Consider the following 15,762-nt stretch of genomic DNA (forward strand, 5'->3'; position numbering starts at 1 on the left):
GATCATGACCTGAGCGGAAGACAGTCGCTCAACCAACTGAGCCACCCAGGCGCCCCCTATCAGAAAGTTTTAAAGATTCCTAAACTTTGAGGAAATAATTGCTAGTACAATTTTGTTTCCTGAAGATAGCTAAATTCTCTCTAAATATCTCCAGCAATTCCATTCATTCCCAAGGATCCAATTCCAGGAATTCAGGGTTTCCTTAAGGAACGCTGAAGTCCCTAGTATATTTCTGTGAGATGCTTTGGTACTGCCTTTGTATCCCTTTTGAATTTACACAAGGTCCAAATTATTACATTGTTAATAAATTAAGTAATATACATCAACCCTGGTCAGGACATAGCAGAATGATCGAGTTCTATCATTTGCAATGGGGAAAAGAACTTAAGACCCCTCTTGTGTAGGAATTGATCTGAGCAGCATCAGCAAGTTTGCCTAGACTGAGGGACAGTTTCCATAGAAATACCAGGCATCTTGATAAAAATTTGTCAATCCCCAAAAATACATATGACATGGGAAATTTGGTGATAAAAATAAACATTAGATTTTATGGTTTTCACTAAACGAAATCTTTTTTTAAGTAATTTGTTGCTTCCAATCAAATAAAACGTGTACTATTTAAAACAGAAAGTTTGCTTCTTGATAACTCAATTTTCAATCTATTATATGCATCAGTCCACAGATCACCAACAACACTGGCAATTCTTTCCACATTGCCATTTAAAACATAGGAATTAAAAGGGTAATAAGCCACAGAGGAGTAGTAGATTCTTTATTTTTATTTACTTTTTTAAAGATTTTATTTATTTATTTGACAGAGACAGAGAGAGAGACAGCGAGAGAGGGAATACAAGCGGGAGGGGGGGTGGGAGAGGGAGAAGCAGGCTCCCCGCGGAGCAGGGAGCCCGATGCGGGGCTCAATCCCAGGACCCTGGGACCATGACCTGAGCCGAAGGCAGCCACTTAACGACTGAGCCACCCAAACGCCCCAATAGATACTTTATTTTAGAAAATTGCATTGATCGGGCGCCTGGGTGGCTCAGATGGTTAAGCGTCTGCCTTCGGCTCAGGTCATGATCCCAGGGTGCTGGGATCGAGTCCCACATCGGGCTCCCTGCTCCTTGGGAGCCTGCTTCTCCCTCTGCCTCTCTCTCTCTCTCTGTCTCTCATGAATAAATAAATTAAATCTTAAAAAAAAAAAAAAAGAAAATTGCATTGATCAAGAGAAATTATTGCCTCAAGGGATAGAAGCATCATGGCCAGGACACAAACTATAAACCAATAAGTAAAACATTCTAAGAGAACATCTTTGAATCCATTCTTAATCAGATATTTCCCTTGAGTTCTCATTATTCCTGAAAAGAGCTGGAACATGGCTTCTTCAGAACATATACTTAGCCTAAAGCAATTTTAGAAAATTATATTTTCAAAATGTTTGTTGTTGTGCACTTTATAAAAGTCCTGCAAATGGACACCATTGAGTAGAACTGAAAAGCATTAACTCTGCATTGGCCAGGGAATTTTTTTAACATGTTTGAAGTTTTTCATAACAAAAAAGGGTTTTTGGCATGTACTTTGAAATGTTTTTAAGGATTGTGATGATCTGTTCCCATCATAAATAAAGGGCATGGGAGACTGGATTAGAAAGTAGTCTAGGTTTTCAAATAGGACCATGTGCTGCGCAGCAGTGAAGGGAGACAGGGTGGGGATGACTGAGTGGTAACTAGAATACCTACTAGGACTAGGTAGTTACTGGAATTCCTTTTCACATTTCACATTGTACTTGCAATCTCATCCAAATGTAGGGGAATTTCCTTAAACCTGAGTCATAGCATTCAACTTATACCTTCCCTCGCCTAAGTAATCAGAAAAAGGCCAACAATAAAAAAAACAGTGACTCTGAGACACAGCTGAAGCTATCCCTGAGAGTTCCTTCCAAGATTTACAAAGTTATGAGAGTGTTAATTTCCTTAAACCTGCATCATAGCATTCAATTTATTCATTCCTGTGCCTTAAGTAGTCAGAAAATGTCTACAATAAAAACAATGACTCTGAGACACAATTAAAGCTATCAGAAGTAACGAGGCCCGAGGACAGGCACCCTACCCCAGTCCAAACCTGCACCACTTTCGGACAGTCCTCTACATGTGGATTAAGACTAAAAACTGAGGGCGCCTGGGTGGTTCAGTTGGTTAAGCGTCTGCCTTCAGCTCAGGTCATGATCCCGGGGTCCTGGGTTCAAGACCCATATCGGGCTCCCTGCTCGGCGGGAAGCCTGCTTCTCCCTCTCCCACTCCCCTTGCTTGTGTTCCCTCTCTCGCTGTGTCTCTCTCTGTCAAATAAATATAATCTTTAAAAAAGATAAAAATAATAAAATTTAATTTAATTTAATTTAGCTTAATCTAAAAAGAAATTAATAACCTTAGTTTCTGGCTTTACTCTGATCATCTCTTCTCCTTCAGGCAAAAGTGCTCTCCACAGCCCCACCTTGTAGTCTCCACGAAAGACATTTTTTTCCTTATCAATTCACTGGTGCCCTTCTCCATGAAAAGTGTTGTCTGGAGTCTGCCTCTGTTGACATCACTGTAGCTAAGCTGGCAGCTTGGCTACATGACAGGCAATATGTGACAATAATGCAAGAGACTACTGGGATTTTTTGTTTCAAATAAACACACATTAATGGAGAAGGAAAGGTAAACTTTCACAGATTAAAAACTTTTCCTCCAGTTTTTCTATCCCTCAAAACACTTTGGGAACGTTTCCCCTAAAACTGTCTTAAAAGCCTTAAATCTTTCTCCAGGGGCGCCTGCGTGATTCAGTCCTTAAGCGTCTGCCTTCGGCTCAGGTCATGATCCCAGGGTCCTGGGATCGATCCCCGCATTGGGCTCCCTGCTCAGCGGGAAGCCTGCTTCTCCCTCTCCCACTCCCCCTGCTTGTGTTCCCTCTCTCACTGTGTCTCTCTCTGTCAAATAAATAAATAAAATCTTTAAAAATAAATAAATAAATAAATAAATAAATCTTTCTCTTTCACACAATCTCTTAGTTTATAGCCACAACTTGTAAGTTAAACTAAGACCTGGTTTAAGTGCTTTCTTTGATGTGTAAGGATGACATGACACAGCTCATTAATTATATATCTTACTGTGGGCTTTTATTTGGGGCTGGGGGAGTAAATCAATCACATTCTGTAAATGAGTTTTCTTTTTGTCGTTGGATTTCTATTCTTTGTTGTTTGTTTGTTTGTTTCCACAAAAAGGGGACTACTGACGGAATTGGAATCACCTCACCAACATGAAGTAACCAGTACTTTTGGAACTTTTTTAAATAGGAAGGATTGAATTTTAATATTCTGATTTATTAGCATTACAACTGATTTGCCCATTGTAATTTTTACTCCTGAGGAACTCAACCGCAAAGATAATCTAAACAAAACTGCTTCCCGCTCCCCCACTTCCCTGTCTTAAATTTCTGGAAGAGAAAAACTAGTGTAAGTGTTCCCTATTAATAAAGTACATAAAAAAATGAAAAGTCAGCTATCCCTCAACAAAAGGATTAATCATAGTTTCTCTAAAAATAGCAAATTCTTGTGTGTCATCTTAAATATGGTTGACTTTGTAGAAAACTTTAGAAACACATACATTGGAAAAATATGGTATTGCTGTATTAATTAGCAGGTTATCATGATGCCCCAGCACTTTCTGCTATCAAGATTCCATTGATCTCAGATTTTCTTTTCTCTTATGAAACAACAAGTTATTTTCTAAGCCAGCATATCTTTCCTTAGTCAGAAAATATGAATGTATGTATGGACAGAATTCTGACCAAAAGGGTTACCAGGAAGGGCTGACTCAACAGAGCTGTGGCTAGACATCTTAGAAGAATAGATTTGAACCTTAATCTTCTAATCGGCCTGAGTCATTCAATTTTAAGTTGCTTTGCATGCACTTTTAGCTTATTTCTGAAGGTCGTTCTGTTTCTTGTGCTTCTTGTGTGTTTAGTCAGCTGATTTACTATCTGCTTTACTGGTATTTCACAACATTTGCAAAATTTGGTCTAATTTCCCTGAAGTTAAAGAGACAAACTACGACATATCTTCTTTCCATGTATTTAAATTTTATCTGTCAGTCTTTTCCAGGCTTTTCCACAGAGGCAACATTACTTATATCTTTTTTTTTTTAATAAGGCTTTTTCAGCTCCCCTACAGCAAGTAAATGAAAGATTGATAAAGAAAATGTCATATAATTTGTAATCAGCAGTTGACAACTTCACATATTATATACTTATCATTGAAATGACTCCTACAGGGATGCCTGGGTGGCTCAGTCCGTTAAGCATCTGCCTTTGGCTCAGATCACCTGGGATTGAGCCCTGCCTTGGGCTTCTTGCTCAGTGGGAGTTGGCTTCTCCCTCTACCTCTGTCACTCCCCCTGCTTGTGCTCTCTGTGTCAAATAAATAAATAAAATCTTTTTAAAAAAATGACTTCTAGAATTAAGTGAAACTGTACTCAAAAGTTTTTTTTTAAGATTTATTTATTTGAGAGCGCAAGAATGAGAATACATGGGGGGGGAGGGTTAGAGGGAGAAGCAGGCTCCTCGCTGAGCAGGGAGCCTGATGCAGGACTCGATCCCGGGACTCCAGGATCATGACCTGAGCCGAAGGCAGTCGCTTAACCAACTGAGCCACCCAGGCGCCCGAAAAGTTTTTTTTTTTTTAAGATTTTATTTATTTGTTTAATTGACAGAGAGAGAGAGACAGCGAGAGAGAGAACACAAGCAAGGTGACTGGGAGAGGGAGAAGCAGGCTTCCTGTGGAGCAGGGAGCCTGATGTGGGGCTCAATCCCAGGACCCTGGGATCATGACCTGAGCAACCCAGGCGCCCCTCTAGGGGCTCAGTCTGTTAAGCGCCTGCCTTCAGCTCAGGTCATGATCCCAGGGTCCTGGGATTGAGCCCCGCATCGGGTTCCCTGCTCTGCCGGGAGCCTGCTTCCCCGTCTCCCACTCCCCCTGCTTGTGTTCCCTCTCTTGCTGTCTCTCTCTCCGTCAAATAAATAAATAAAATCTTAAAAAAAAAAAGTTTTAAGATGCAAAGTTAACATACAAGGTATAGAAAATTAGGGAAATTATGGAGATACAATATCCTAGGATTTGAATACCTGAAAAGGGAATACACTGGAATTGTAATAGTGGCTTTCACTGATCTTAAACAAATCATTTCATTCGATTGCCATCCGCTAGTTCCCCTCTTTAAAAGTGGTTATAATAACACCCACGTCCTTGTGGATATGTTCCAAGAATTACCCAATTATTAGGTTATAAAGCACTGAGGAAATTTTAACTCTGCTGTGCAAACATTGAGTGCATGCTAGCATATAAACATGACAGAAAAAGCTACGCATTTACCTATCTTGTTCTGTTTAGGTCTTGATCACTATCCGAGGACTTCTGACAGTACAGCTGCTTAAAGTTAACAGGATATGGGAAAGTATGTCCAGACTACCCATTTTTTTAAATTCCTTCCTAAAAATATTATTCCTCTTCCCCTGGAATATATTAATCATATACCACTTGCTCTCTAGAAAATATAAATAAAACCTATGTCCTCTAACTTCCATAACTGTTAGAGAAATATTTATACTTGTCTTGGACGATAATTAAGAAATGTTTCCTTCAAGGTACATTTTACTTATAAACTCCTTGAGGCAGAAAACATGTTTATACATCTTGTATACCCCCTTAGCAACCAGGACATAATATGAGGCTCCATAAATATTTTTTTCATAAATATTTCTTAGGCTGTTCTCTCTGCTAAGGGCTGGGAATGGAAAGTAAGTAAGTCAATGTTCCTGTTCTCAAGGAATGACACACGCTAGTAAATTTAGATAAATCTAGTACAATTTGCTTTAATAAAAAAATGGAAAAGGGAGAGATTGTCAAGGAATCTTTAAAGAAAAGATGACATTTTAGTCTAAGGACAAATAAGAACTCATTATACACAGAAGCAGCAAACAGGTAGAGGGAACAACACAAGGAAAACATTGTATGTATAAGGTTCTGTGAGTAGTCTGATATGTAAAGCACAGAGCAGATGGCGAGAAGTGCTGGAAAATGAGACTGGAAACGGGCCAGTTTGTAAAGGTCTCGTGTTCCATACCAAAGAATTTGGATTTTATCCTACAGACAAATGGTCTCCAAAGTGGGGTGCACTCACCCAAGAGCATATGCAAAATTATTCCAGGAAAAAGCATAACATCTCTATTTACCTTTTCTCATCCTTTTACATTTTGAGTGTTTGATGAGTGTAGTGTGTGTGTGTGTGTGATTTGTAAAGAAAAATACAGGGGCTCCTGAGTGGCTCAGTCGGTTAAGCATCTGACTTTGGCTCAGGTCATCATCTCAGTGTCCTGGGATCAAGCCCTGTGTCAGGCTCCCTGCTCAGCAGGAAGTCGGCTTTTTCCTCTCTTTCTGCTCCCCCCAGCTCATGCTCTCTCTCTCTCTCTCTCAAATAAATAAAATCTTAAAAACAAAAAGAAAATGAAAAATACACATGTTGGGTGCATATTCACAATTATTAAAAAAAAAACCAATGTATTTATTTAATATATTCATCACAAGGGCTCAACCAGAGACTTAATTTAAAAAACAGAAACAAAACAAAAATGACACCACAGCTTAAGATACAGAGTCCTAGACAGAAATGAAGAGAAAGACTATCTAAGGAGAAAATAAAAAGACAACACAAAGAGAGAGGCTGAATAGTCAGGGATCTTGGCTGGAGACCTGCTTTGAGTAGGTTTCTTGCAGATACTTCTTAAAGGCTGTGGGGTTTTTCCAGAGCTCGGCAGCATGCGTGTTCAAAGGACTATCAATGTTTGGTTCTCCTAGCAGGCTCTGGATGGACAGCAGGATGGTCCTGACATCATACAGGGCAGACCACTTGTCCTTCAGGATGTCCAGGCAGATGTTTCCCTGGGTGTCCACGTTGGGGTGGTAGCAGGGTGTGAGGAACTTCACCGTGGGCGCGTTATAAGGGTAGCCACTGGGGAACTCCAGGGAGAGCTTATACCTCAGGTCTTCATAAACTGTGCCTGCTGCCCCATGGATGGTCCCCACCCATTTGAAAAGCTTGTCGGATTCAGGGAAGGCAGAGATGCCTTTGTCACCAGACATCATGAGGGTCATCAGCTCCTGCAGTAGCCTCTTGCCTACGGGGCCCCGGGCGGCGCTCCCGCTGGGCTCGGCTCCTTTGCAGGCAGCGGCGACGCTGGCGGCAGCTGGGTCGCGGTTCTGGGAGGCCATCCCGGGCGGTGCCCATAGTCACAATTTTTATTGATGGAGTACACAATCAAAAAATGTGAAAGAGGGGCGCCTGGGTAGCTCAGTCGTTAAGCATCTGCCTTCGGCTCAGGTCATGATCCCAGGGTCCTGGGATCGAGCCCCGCATCGAGCCCCGCATCGGGCTCCCCACTCCACGGGAAGCCTGCTTCTCCCTTTCCCACTCCCTCTGCTTGTGTTCCTGCTCTCGCTGTCTCTCTCTCTGTCAAATAAATAAATAAAATCTTAAAAAAAAATGTGAAAGACCTAGGCAATAAGCTGCCATTGAAGAGGCTTTTTTTTAAAGGTAATAGTATCAGATCTATATTTTAGAGAGATAACATTGAGGTACATACGGATGATACAGGGAAAAGGAGAAATTTTTTTCAGCTTTATTGAGATATTGACATCTAACATATATAAGTTTATTTATTTTTTAAAAAATTTTTATTTATTTATTTGACAGAGAGACAGCAAGAGCAGGAACACAAGCAGGGGGAGTGGGAGAGGGAGAAGCAGGCCTCCCGCTGAGCAGGAAGCCGGATGTGGGACTCGATCCCAGGACTCTGGGATCATGACCTGAGCCGAAGGCAGACGCTTATTAACGACTGAGCCACCCAGGCGCCCTAACATATATAAGTTTAAAGTGTTTAATTTTGATGAATTTGATACATGTATATAGTACAGTTAGTTAACAGTTCTACCCTCTCATATAATTACCTTTGTGTATGTGTGTAGTGATAACATTTAAGATCTACCCTTAACTTTTAATTATATAACACAGTATTGGGTTTTTAAAATATTTTTTAAAGATTTTATTTATTGGAGCTTCTGGGTGGCTCAGTCGTTGAGCGTCTGCCTTTGGCTCAGGTCATGATCCCAGGGTCCTGAGATCGAGCCCCACATCAGGCTCCCTGCTCAGCGGGAAGCCTGCTTCTCCCTCTCCCGCTCCCCCTGCTTGTGTTCCCTCTCTGGCTGTCCCTCTCTGTCAAATAAATAAATAAAATCTTAAAAGAAAAAATCCTCTTTAGGGGGTGCCTGGATGGTGCAGTTGGTTGAGCATCTGACTCTGCATGTGACTCTTGATTTCAGCTCCAGTGGTGATCTTAGGGTCCTTGGATTGGGCCCTGCACTGGGCCGTGGAGCCTGCCTGGGATTCTCTCTCTCCCTTTCCCTCTGGCCCTTCCCACTGCGCTCATGGACTCTCACGCATTCTCTCTCAAATAAATAAATAAATAAATCTATCTTTTTTTTTTTTTTAATCCTCTTTTGAGGCGCCTGGGTGGCTCAGTCATTAAGCGTCTGCCTTTGGCTCAGGTCATGATCCCAGGGATCTGGGATCCAGTCCCATGTCAGGCTCCCTGCTCACCTGCTTCTCCCTCTCCCACTCCCCTGCTTGTGTACCTCTCTCGCTGTGTCTCTCTCTGTCAAATAAATAAATAAAATCTTTAAAAAATATAATAAAAATTAAAATTAAAAAAATAAAAAGATCCTCTTTGGAATATTATAAAACAAAACAAAAGTACTTCTTCTGGGTTTAGAATCAATGACAATGCAGTAGCAAGAAATATATCCAGCACCATCTTGGTTTCTTAACATCATAGATTCTGGAGAAATGGCAGGAGCAGAGGCTATACAGGATGAGCCTAGAATATCTTATTATACCAGAAAGTAAGGTAGATCTCAAAAAAACACAACAATGGAGCCATGTAAAAAGGGACACAGGAACCAACTGAAAGATTTTCCAATCACCAAGCTGGAACAATTCGAACAACAAAATAACATAGTGTTGGATTATAACCCAAAGTACAAAATAATAACCATGGGCCCATAATAACATAACCAAATATTTGAATGAATAAGTAAATAAGGGAGAATAGACAAATCACCCATACAAAGGAATTCTGCCCCTCAAAGACTTGGGAGAGTAACTCCCCTACCCCTTAAGTGTAAGCCGCACTATTGACTTCCTTCCAAAGAGAAAAGTATGGAAAGGGAGGGGAGAAAAAGGAGTAACTTTATAGGGGGAAAATCTGACAGAGATTATCTCAGGTATGTGATGAAGCTTAACATCACTAGTGATATCATTAATGATAAGTTATATCGACAGCACATTCCCTTCATATTATATGATGAGCATGGCGTTTTACCTCTGCGGTCTTCCTCCCAAAAAAACCATAACCCCAGTTCATTTATAAGAAAAACATTAAATCCAAATTGAGAGACTTTCTACAAAGCCTACCAGTACTCTACAAAAGTGCCAAGGTCAACAAAAACCAGGAAAGTCTGAGAAACTGTCAGTCTACAGGAGCCTAAGGAGACACAATGACTAAATGTAATGTTGTCATCCTGGATGGGATCCTAGGACAGAAAAAGAATATTAGGTAAGAACAAAGGAATCTAAACTATGAACTTCAGTTAATAATAACCTATCAATACTAGCTAATCAGTTGTGACCAATGTATCATACTACTGTAAGATCTTAACAGGTCAAATCGGGTAAAGGGTAGGGAGCACTCACTGTACTATCTCTGCAACTTTCCTATAAACCTAAAACTCTTAAAATCAAACGTGTATTAAAAGAAAAAAAGGACCTCTTCCGGTTTGAAATCTTTCATATTTGTTAGAATCTTTATTCCCTGGTCCAAGTCTTCTATAAAGTTGCTATTCATAATGTGGTCACTTGTGAGTTTCTTAGCAATACAGAATCTCAGGCCCATCCCAGATGTATTAGTCAGTGTTCTCCAGAGAAACAGAACCAACAGAGAGAGAAAGACTCTGTGTGTGTGTGTGTGTGTGTGTGTGTGTGTGTGTGTGTGTGTGTAAACACACATCCAATTATGATGGCTGGGAAGTCAAATCTGCAGTGTGAGCTAGCAGCCCGAAGACCCAGGAGAGCACGTGGTTGCAAATCAAGCCTAAAGGCCGTCTGCTGGACAACTCCCCCTTGGTTGCGGAGGGGATCTTTTGTTCTATTCAGGATTTAGATTGAATAAACTCAACCCACATTATGGAAGAGTTCTGTTAACCTCTCCAAAAACACCCTCTGGGTTGTCAACGCCAGACCCGATAAATCAGAATCTGCATTTTAAAAAGATCTGCTGGGTGATTTCACGCATATTCAAGTTTAAGTGATATTGCAGAAGACTCCTAAAGGGCCAGAATCCCTCCTTAAAGAGTTTAAAATATACATGGTAATTTCACTAACTCAGAAACAAGGCTTGATTTGTTGTTGTTTTAACTTGATAACTCTCCTAGCATTTATTGATCCGTAAGTGAGGGATGGCTTCAGAAATCTCCACTCTCCGTGCTGGGTGAGGGTAACCCTCCCATTTGTTCCCACGTGGACCTCACCAAGCTTCTGACCTGGTTTTTTTTTAAAATTACTGTCCTGTGTGTCTTCCCAGCTACAATGAGCTCCCCAAGGGCATCTACCTCATCTTATTTTTCCTATCTCCAGGTCTCTATTACGATTAACAGCCAAACTGAAGCCCACATCTGTCTCATTCCCACTGCCCCATCCCCCAACCCTCCCAAGAGAGACTGTACATTTTCCTCTTTCTCAGGCAGCATATGCCAGAAGTTACTATTCGAACTAGACCTGGGGAGACATTACACACAGATTACTCTATAGGTCGAAGCATATGAAATCGGCAATATTGGCTTTTTCGACCCACAGAATCAGCGATTTCCTAGGACTGAACAATATGTTTCCATTTACTGTTTTTCCTTCGCAAAAACTACTTTAGGGACAATATGCTGTCATGGGTAGACAGTACCGGGATTGCTAATATTCATGACAATTTACTATCGATAAATTAACGTCAAATACACACCATCCACTTCCCCACTTCGATCCCAGCCCTCCCCTTAATTCCACACGATTCAAGTCCTCACAGCCGCCTCCAGGGTCCCACTTATCCCGGAGGGGCAGCCCCTACGCTTTACAAGGGAGCACAAGAGGGGAGAGCGTTGTTCCTCGGAACGACGACGATCTGGCATGCCCAGAACCCAAGGGGCGAGGTAACTCAACTCCCACCGCGTCCCACCAGGCCACAAGGCCCCGAACTCTGCCTTTCCCCGCTCAAACCCTCCACAGTTGCCCGAACCTAAGATGGCGGCGGGGGCGGAGTCGGTGCGGCCGCCTCTAGGCGGGACCGCGTTGACAGAACGCAGCCGAGGGGCGGTGCCAGCGCTGCCACCCCGCCCCGCCAGCGCGGCCCGGGCCTTCGGCTGTCCGGCCCCCGCTCTCGTTTCTGCCGGTATCGCCCTCCTGCTTCTCGGAGGCGTCATGAGGTCCCCGATTCGGGGCCTGGCCTCGAGCGATGGCGAGGAGGGCTCAGCTAGGACGCCCCTCCTGCAGAGCACCCCGCGGGTGGAAGCCGGTGAGCTGCGGAGCTGTCCCAGGGCGAGGGGGGCCAGGATACCCGCGCCCTTGGCCGATGGGACCAGAGCTGTTTAGGCGTGAGGGGTCTTGAGGAAGGGAAGCGAAGGCGCGAGGGAACTCGAGGAGGGGGAGTCCGTTCAGGGCCCAGCTTAGCCCCCGCCTGCCCCGGTGCCCAAAAGCCGCTCTGGGGTCTGGCGGGGACCGTGAGGCCGGGCCGGGCTGGAGGCTCGGGTGGGGCCTCGGCAGGTGCAGCTCCGCGGGGTCTGGGCGGCAGCAGCTGGGCGCCGCCGGCTCTGGGCTCCTGGCAATTCTCGATAATATCGAGCGGGGGACCCCATGGAAGAATGTATTGTAGGAGAACCTGTGAATCAATGGGCAAAGGGCCGGGCGGAAGACCCGGAGTAAGAGCAAACTGGGAGAAAAACCTGCAGATCGGTGGGCAAAGGGTTGGACGGAGCTGCTAGCTCTTTCTCCCTGTCACCGCCAGGTTTCCTCAACTGCCGCCCGCTGGCATGTAATCTGGTAGCGCCTTGGGCGAGGAGCTGAGACCGAAAAGGAGGACTGAGGTTAACATTTGTGCATATGTGGAGGAAAACTATTGCATACGCCAGCGAATATCTTGATTTTTTTTTTCCGTGTGGTAGTCTACGATTACATCGTAGCAGGTCTACGATTTAAGTTAGAAAACAGTTATCTTCAAGATAGAATATCTATAAAGTTCTAAGATAATTTGCCAAAGATCTTGCAACAAACAGAAAAGGAAGTACTTCACAACGTATATTCCCTGAATTTGGAGAAATTAAAATATATTGCTATTTAATGCTTTTATAAATGTAACTTCTTTAAAAGTAATTAAAACTAAAGAACAAATCCATTTGTACGCATTCTATAGTTTCAAAGATGTGTGCATGAGAAACAGAGTTGAATTAGAAATTTGACTTTTCCTGACCAAGAACAGGATCCTCCTGTGGTATCTTTTTTGTTTTTAACATTACCAGATGGTGGCAGTAGATGTGGCAACCTAAGAGCTCCATCCGGCAGCTGGGAGCTTATTTTAGAAGACGCTCGGTGTAAATACTGTACAGTGCCGTTAGACCTGGAAGTTGGACTTAGTTCCATAAAGTGAGCTTTTTCTGTGGCATACACTGTTAGATTTCTAAAATCTTCTTCTGTAAAATAATCTAGTGTGGAAATACAGAAACAAATGCCATCAAGATATTCCCTAGAGACTACTATATTCTGTTGCAGTTGAGAAAATATATATAGCTGTACCTTATCTATGCCTAAGTGGATAGTTTTGATTTTTCAGGAGAGAAAGGCCGACAAAATGTCAGTGGTAACATTTTACAGTAGTAAAAAGACCTTAGAAACTAACCACCCTCTGGTGGTGCATCATTTTATACATAGACAACCAAGGGCCACAGAGGTTACATTCCCAAAGGTTGCAGCATGTAGCCACATTTGTGTTATATTTGAGAAATTCCTATTTGAAAAATGCTTAATCGTTTTTAGTTGATCCATTACAAATTTGAGAGTTCCCCATTCCATGGTGAATACGAGCACATGGTTTTATGTTTCTTTACTAAGAGCTAAACTTAAGATATGTTTCTTTAGTGTTAAGAATTAATGCCTCTCGGGCGCCTGGGTGGCTCAGATGGTTAAGCGTCTGCCTTCGGCTCAGGTCATGATCCCAGGGTCCTGGGATCGAGTCCCGCATCGGGCTCCCTGCTCCTTGGGAGCCTGCTTCTCCCTCTGCCTCTCTCTCTCTCTCTCTCTGTCTCTCATGAATAAATAAATAAAATCTTTAAAAAAAAAAAAGAATTAATGCCTCTCAGGTTGATGTAATATGATGGAATTTTCAGTAACCCAACTATGGTTGCCCCTCAAGTATTTGCTTTTACTCAACCTGCTCGATTTCAGAAATGTACACCAAAATGATGGGGGAAGGCTGGCTCAACACTGATAAACAATAGGGAGTCTATAGATTTTTCTGCCTAATTTAGGTAGGAGGAAGGGGGGGAACTAAGCAAAGAAGAGCAAAGCTTCCCCTCCCACACATAAAAATTCTTCATTCCTCACACTTTACACCAGTTGAAGGTTTGCTTTTGAATGAATGACATGTGTCTTGCATTTGATTAAGTGGATTTTCAAAATACTGTTGCACCAAAAATGTACTCCTTTGTGTTAGGAAAAAAATCAATTGTGGGGCTTCTAAGACATTTCTTTGTGTTTAAAGACAGAGCATAGATTTGAAGCCAGAGTCCCTAACTGCCAAACCCAGCTCTACTAACTAGCTGTGTAAGCTTTAGCAATTACCTAAGCTCTCTATACTTTCCTTATCAATAAATCAGGGAAAATAATATACCTAACTTACAGGGTTATTGTGAGGTTTAAATGAGCTAATAGGAAGTGCTTAGAAGAGTTTGGCACATAGTAAATGTTAGTTACTATTACTATTATTATCATTATTATCAATGAAAACCATTTAGATTTTGCATTCCTCAGAGAAGCTGGGCACAGCAAAATGAGGTCCCCATTCTTCATGGTCACACTGTATCAGAACTTGTGATTTCTAGCTTGTAATATAGGTCATTCTGTGCTTTGTTTTCATTGATGGGGTGTTTTATTTGGGGTTTTGCCTCTACTACTCTGTTGGGGAGGTTACATTCAGATTCAGTTACACAAGCACTGAGTTTCTTTTTTTTTTTAAGATTTTATTTATTTATTTGAGAGAGAGAATGAGAGAGAGCGAGTACATGAGAGGGGGGAAGGTCAGAGGGAGAAGCAGACTCCCCGCTGAGCAGGGAGCCCGATCCGGGACTCGATCCTGGGACTCCAGGATCATGACCTGAGCCGAAGGCAGTCGCTTAACCAACTGAGCCACCCAGGCGCCCCAGCACTGAGTTTCACGAATACACTTCTTGTGTGAATATAGTCTTAAATATAAGATTCAGAGTGCTGGTAGAGAGCAACCACATTACAGAACGAAGGCAAATGGCCTTGGGTCATTGGATCATTAGGTCATGTGATAACCTAATAGTAACTGAATCCATTTTAAGAGAATTTGGTGTTTTCACATAAACGGGTATTAATTTGGGAGCTAAGAATACATAAGGATCTATCAGGAATTAATTATCCATAAGACAGAGTAAGACTAGTTGAATATTACCCTTTCTTTTAAAAAGATTTTTATTTTATTTATTTATTTGAGAGAGAGCGTGCACAAGAGGGGGTAGGGTCAGAGGGAGAAACAGACTCCCTGCTGAGCAGGGAGCCCAATGCGGGACTTGATCCTGGGCCGAAGGCAGTCGCTTAACCAACTGAGCCACCCAGGTGCCCTGAATATTATCCTTTTTAAACACAAAACATATTGTATTCATGTTAGATAAGAAATCTTTTTTCTTTTTTGGAAGATTTTTTTTTTTTAAGTAATCTTTATACCCAACGTGGGGCTTGAATTCACAACACCCGAGATCAAGAGCCACATGCTATACCAGCTAAGCCAGCCGGGTGCCCCAATAGGAAGTCTTTTTTAATGCAATTCCTGGGCCAAGGGGGCTCACTGTGTCCAATGCCCACCCTCCTCTAGGAAAAATCGTCATCTGTGTGGGTCAGTGCTCCTAACCGTGGATTTTCCACCTCAGTCTCAGCCCCTCACTACTCAGTACTCCTTTCTCCTCCCCACTGCCAAACCCTTCCACAATGAATAAATGCCCTGCATTCTAGGGCTTTCACCAGCCTTCCCTCCACCCACATCCTTGCTTCAACAGAAACCTGGCCTTCTGGGCATATCATTCTCACTCCTCACTGCTGCCTCGAGGGGTGATTATTTTCTCTTGTCCTGTGCTAATTGATGAGCGTGACTCTTCCTTATTCCACATGGATGATGCTTCCAGACAATTACCCCTCCACTCTCAATGCCCGGTGACTTCCTACTCATTGATGAAGACTCGGTATAAATGTTCTTTCTCCAAGAGGCTTTCCCTGACCCCCACCCCACACATACACACACACAAGCAGTGTAATGTGACTCCTTTGCCCCTTGTTACATGCATATATTGTA

General features: G+C 42.6%; 2 protein-coding genes across 8 annotated transcripts in view; one reads left to right on the forward strand and one right to left on the reverse strand.

Moving 5' to 3' along the window:
* Window positions 1-6,757: 6,757 nt before the first annotated feature.
* LOC114204607 (ubiquitin-conjugating enzyme E2 C-like) lies at window positions 6,758-7,297 on the reverse strand. 4 transcript variants are annotated; one of them, XM_028097833.1, is made up of 2 exons: window positions 7,162-7,297; window positions 6,758-7,080 (listed from the first exon to the last, which is right to left on the reverse strand). In XM_028097833.1, the coding sequence occupies exons 1-2, from the start codon at window positions 7,295-7,297 to the stop codon at window positions 6,758-6,760; spliced, it is 459 nt and encodes a 152-aa protein (XP_027953634.1). The 4 variants fall into 4 exon arrangements, with proteins under 4 accessions (XP_027953634.1, XP_027953635.1, XP_027953633.1 ...); XM_028097834.1 differs by having other exon boundaries at window positions 6,758-6,967; window positions 7,145-7,297; XM_028097832.1 differs by having other exon boundaries at window positions 6,758-6,940; window positions 7,013-7,297.
* A 4,230-nt stretch (window positions 7,298-11,527) lies between these two features.
* Window positions 11,528-15,762, forward strand: part of SLC17A5 (solute carrier family 17 member 5) — a 52,995-nt gene continuing 48,760 nt past the window's right edge. For 3 of the 4 annotated variants that reach the window (XM_028097804.2, XM_028097807.2, XM_028097805.2), the window contains exon 1: window positions 11,528-11,697. In XM_028097804.2, the coding sequence (XP_027953605.1) occupies window positions 11,604-11,697 (94 nt within the window). In that variant the 5' untranslated portion in view covers window positions 11,528-11,603. The remainder of the gene's footprint in view (window positions 11,698-15,762) is intronic. The other variant, XM_088023927.1, reaches the window with a different exon arrangement.

Source organism: Eumetopias jubatus, unplaced genomic scaffold (genome assembly GCF_037043125.1).
Source record: "Eumetopias jubatus isolate StellerSeaLion01/CBP00866 unplaced genomic scaffold, mEumJub1_p1.0 scaffold_6, whole genome shotgun sequence".
Classification (NCBI taxonomy): domain Eukaryota; kingdom Metazoa; phylum Chordata; class Mammalia; order Carnivora; family Otariidae; genus Eumetopias; species Eumetopias jubatus.

Coding starts and splice junctions, on each gene's coding strand:
- LOC114204607 (XM_028097831.1), bottom strand. CDS start 7,297: ATGGCCTCCCAGAACCGCGACCCAGCTGCCGCCAGCGTCGCCGCTGCC.